The sequence below is a fragment of the Mastacembelus armatus genome, unplaced genomic scaffold (genome assembly GCF_900324485.2).
Source record: "Mastacembelus armatus unplaced genomic scaffold, fMasArm1.2, whole genome shotgun sequence".
NCBI lineage: Eukaryota > Metazoa > Chordata > Actinopteri > Synbranchiformes > Mastacembelidae > Mastacembelus > Mastacembelus armatus.
Genome location: NW_022872866.1, coordinates 645,910 through 650,124, shown reverse-complemented (window position 1 = coordinate 650,124; position 4,215 = coordinate 645,910). Strand labels below are relative to the sequence as shown.

The window sequence follows — 4,215 nt, the reverse complement described above, 5'->3', positions numbered from 1 at the left end:
CCCCAGAAACTCATCCCATCAGCTAATGTTCCCTCCACATCAGTCAGACATGAGCAGGAAGAACCTGTTTATTCCAACAGGAGAGAATCGGTGGGATCAAGTGTTTCCATGGCCAATATTTTCCTATTGATCGGATCATTAAAGGTTTACACCCCCCCCAATTGGAAACTCCTGATTGGGCCAGTCTGTTCCCACTGAGGTGGTCACATGATGCCGTTTGACTCCCATTAGGAGTATCAGGCTCCATGTGAACCCAGCTACTGACCTCTGTCCTCATTTCCAGCTGATTCCCAACATCACATGACAAGTCTCAAACCCAGTGATGGTTTGATCTCCCACATTCACAGTTTGGTCACATGACGGTTTGAAAACATGGACTTGATGTTACACTGCTCTGACGTTTGGGCTCGTGTGCTTGTCATACTGAAAAGGTCCATTTGTCTCTTCTAGAGCTTATAAGAACTGAAGTCAAAGCTTCACCCTGGAAACTGAAATTTACAGCAGGACAACATGACCTGAACGCAGCTTGACCCCCTGCCCTCAGTAGCAGCTACAGTCCGACCCAGCTGAACTAGGGTCCATATGTGATGCTGAAAAGAACCAGAACTGAACCTGAAACCAAGAGTGCAGCTGCTTTAAATACCAGTTTGTATAGTAGGAAAAAAAAAGGCCATATTTGACATAAGATTTATTAGATCCACATACTTTCTTTAAAAATCTGTTCCACAATCATGTATAAGAAATATTACAATATATACAGCTTCTTTTCTATTTACAGCAGGAATGAGGCCAGCAGCCTTGAGCGCCACATAAAACCTAAGGCGAGGCTGAGGGTCAGTGTCCGAACATCTCCTGAGAGGCGTAGGTCATGTAGAGGAAGCCGTCCTCGTCCTGGTGGTCTTTGTACACCTGGGCCATGGTCAGAGACATGCTGGCCAGCCCGCTCTTGTTGATGAGCAGGTAGAAAGCCTGAGTGGGCAGCAGAGCCATCCTGTTCCTGAGGGACGACAGCACAGATGTTAAAGGATCAGTCCGCTCATTTTCTACAGCAACAGTATCAACGTCAGTGAGTCGTCTCTGCTCACAGTTCACATCAGTCTGCAGCCTGGACTCGCCAAAACCCCAGACCTACAGATCTGTCTCCAAACAGCCAGAACCTTTTATAGTCCAAGTCCCCCAGGACTCTCTGCTACCTACAGCCCTCCTGTTGTTATTCCAGCTCCTCTACCCTGTGTTGGCAAAGTCCGCTCCGTCAACGAGCCCCCCCTGCCACCTGGCCAAGGTCAGAAGAAGCCAGTAGTGGTTTCCAACAGCAGCCATGGAGGAGTCTCTGCAGCTCAAAGTGGGAACCAGTGGCTGCCAGAGCCAAGAGGCGGCGTTCTTTAGCCCAGAGAGAGTGGGACAAAGAAAGACCAACAACCAGGGTTAACATGGCTTTGGCTTTTTCACATGGAGAGTGTTCAAAGCAGCCAAAGGACTCACTGGATCCACACGGGGCCTTCTTCCTTCTGGATGTGTTAGCATCTAAAGCTAACCTGTTGGTTTGGGCCATAATCTTAACAGTTGGACATGAAGTGAGACACAGCTGAAGTCTGGATTTCAGATCCACGTGTGTCTGACCCATTACATCATCTGACTCACTGATCTTAGGATCCTGTTCCACTGCACAACTTCCTGCTGTGTAACCGAGACAGAGGAGGAAGCTGCTAGAAAACTGATCCGGACTGATAATATTCACCTTAAGATCAGAGCGTAAACAAGTCCTCAGTCACACAGGGTGATGTTTCATGCCCAACACTGATTAAGGTCAAAGGTCAGGTCAAGCCCAGAAATGTTTGTGTGCAGACACTCCAGCTGCTGCTTGACTGGGAACAGGCTTTTGGACTCAGTTATGTCACAGCAAATCAAAAGACTGGACTCAAAGATGCTTCATTACCATCACAACGAACACTAAGAACTGATGTGCAGCTTGTTCACAGTTTAAAAAGGGTTTTTCATGAAAGCTGGAAACATCCTCAGAATCAGCTTCAGAGCTGAAACCAACTGATCTGAACATGTGGACCAACAGGCTCAGTCAGATCCCTCCAGCTGGTCTGCCCCTCTGTGACCAGCCTGGAGTCAGAAACCAGCACATTGACCTGAACACATCTGAGCTGCAGCTTCTTCTTGTAATGAACCACAAGATGTTTTAGTGAAACCTTAAATCCGACTTGGGTTCAGGCTTCAGTCTTTACCTGATGATGGTGACAAACTGGGCCATGGTGAGTTCGTGCGGCACCAGGAACTTGGTTTTATCCAGCGGGGGCAGATACTTCTCCTTCTCGTAGCGCTCGATTATGACCTGGGGAAGGCGGGAGCAGGTCAGGACCGCACAGTAATTCATTCATTATTAGTGGTTTCTGTCACGAACCTACCGGGATTTTGTTGGGGAACTTGGACCTGATCCCCGCCACCTCCTGTTTCCGTGTAGCTGTGGATAAAGAACACAAACTGCGTCAGAGTTGAAGGTTTCTGAGCAAGTTTTCCGACGTGTGCGTGGCGCTGCGGACTTTACCGAAGCTCTTCCGCTGTTTGAAGGGTTTGTTCTGCAGCGGGGGCTTCTCCAACGGAGGCATGACTGTGCGTGAGCCGCGGGGCACCGTGCGCTCCGGCACCGAGCAGCAGTTAAATAGAGGCCAGGCGGCTGTGGCGCATCAGCTGATTAGCACATGGCATCCACGCCCCCTGCGCCCTCAGCGGGTCTGGGTGAATTATAAGCCTTTCAAAGCGGTCTGACTCAGCGTCCTGGTCCTGGTTTTGGTTATAAGCAAAACACAAAGCTCGGTGTTGGTGCCATCGTGATCAACTGTGACCCAGAACTGGTTCAGACTCCAAAGTGTTTCCGTCCATCTGTCCCATGTCTGGGTCTCTGTGAGCCTGGTTCTCTTTCTCTGCTGCTCATTTGGACTTTGTGGTTAGGGACCAGGGTCATGACTGGGACCAGAACAGGAGCGGTTTTTATTTTGGGACATTATTGGTGCCCAGGGCTCAATACATACACGTTAGAACTGAGTTATGTGGGTCTGGGGTTTTATAAAGGAAATATAACGTTAGACTGAAGCTGTAGAGTCCAGAGGGCAGGTGGTCCCTGAATCTGACTCACCCGAATCGTAGTAGTGACGTCACAGAGGCTCGTCTCCAATTGGATCATTTTCTTGCCGTTCATCTGATCAGCCAATGACGTGAGACAATTGACGGTCGTGGGTGAGACTGAGACGGGGTTGATGTCACCTTACAGGTACGTCAAGTTAGGTCGTGTTTTCTACAGTAAAACCGGTAATTACATGGCAGCGCCTTCAAAATAAAAGATTTCCTTAAAGACATCATGAAGTTATCCATCCATCGTCTAGACCTGCTTATTCCTAACCAGGGTCCCAGGGATCAGCTGGAGCCTATCCCAGCTCTCTTTGGGTGAAAGGCAGGGGTCCACCCTGGACAGGTCCCCAGTCCATCACAGGGCCACATAGAGACAAACAACCTCACACACTCACACTCACTCCTATGGGCAATTTAGAGTCACCAATCAACCTGACATACATGTTTTTGGACTGTGGGAGGAAACCAGAGTACCTGGAGAAAACCCACACAAGCACAGGGAGAACATGCAGACTCCACACAGAAAGGCCCCTGATGGGTTTCAAACCAGGAACCTTCTTGCTGTGAGGCAACAGTGCTAACCACTGCTCATCCTGGTCATCAATTAAGTGTAATTAACTGAATTAGTGAGACCACCAAAAATCTTGCAATGAAGATAATTTGCTTTTTCTTCCCACTCAAATAAAAACCTTAGTTTTTGTGCTGAGTGTTAATTGTGATATATAGACAGACAAATATAGACAGAAGATGTTGTTACAGCAGCTACAATAACAATTGGTAGGAGAATAACATATATGTGGGCTGCACTATATACAAAGTTAAATAGATCATTAAAACATACAGTTTGACTTAATATATAAACTGAACACAGAGAATAATAAACTGATAATAAAAATGAGACTCTCCATAATGTGCAACATGAAGTTTGATAACACGCGAGTGATAATTACATTTGCTTTTAATTACAGTGCCAGAGTTTAATCTACAACATTTCAGCTTTGATGCGGCTCCTGGCTGCAGAAGTCTGTTCTTGTATTTTGAAGGTGCACGCCGGAAGTCGTGTCTTTGTAGTTTCCGGTG

At 47.4% G+C, this 4,215-nt stretch overlaps 1 protein-coding gene across 1 annotated transcript; it reads right to left on the bottom strand.

The window, feature by feature from the left end:
* Nucleotides 1–641: 641 nt before the first annotated feature.
* map1lc3c (microtubule-associated protein 1 light chain 3 gamma) lies at nucleotides 642–2,686 on the bottom strand. Its single transcript, XM_026323915.2, has 4 exons — nucleotides 2,555–2,686; nucleotides 2,415–2,470; nucleotides 2,235–2,341; nucleotides 642–997 (listed from the first exon to the last, which is right to left on the bottom strand). Exons 1-4 carry the CDS (start codon nucleotides 2,613–2,615, stop codon nucleotides 835–837), a joined length of 387 nt encoding a protein of 128 aa, XP_026179700.1. The 5' UTR covers nucleotides 2,616–2,686; the 3' UTR covers nucleotides 642–834.
* Nucleotides 2,687–4,215: the final 1,529 nt, after the last annotated feature.

Bases quoted from the DNA above. Each gene is read 5' to 3' on its own strand.
- map1lc3c (XM_026323915.2), bottom strand. From the start codon at position 2,615: ATGCCTCCGTTGGAGAAGCCCCCGCTGCAGAACAAACCCTTCAAACAG. The intron at 2,471-2,554 runs GTAAAGTCCGCA...CTTTATCCACAG, and splicing joins CAAACAGCGGAAGAGCTTCG to CTACACGGAAACAGGAGGTG. The intron at 2,342-2,414 runs GTAGGTTCGTGA...CGCCTTCCCCAG, and splicing joins AGTTCCCCAACAAAATCCCG to GTCATAATCGAGCGCTACGA.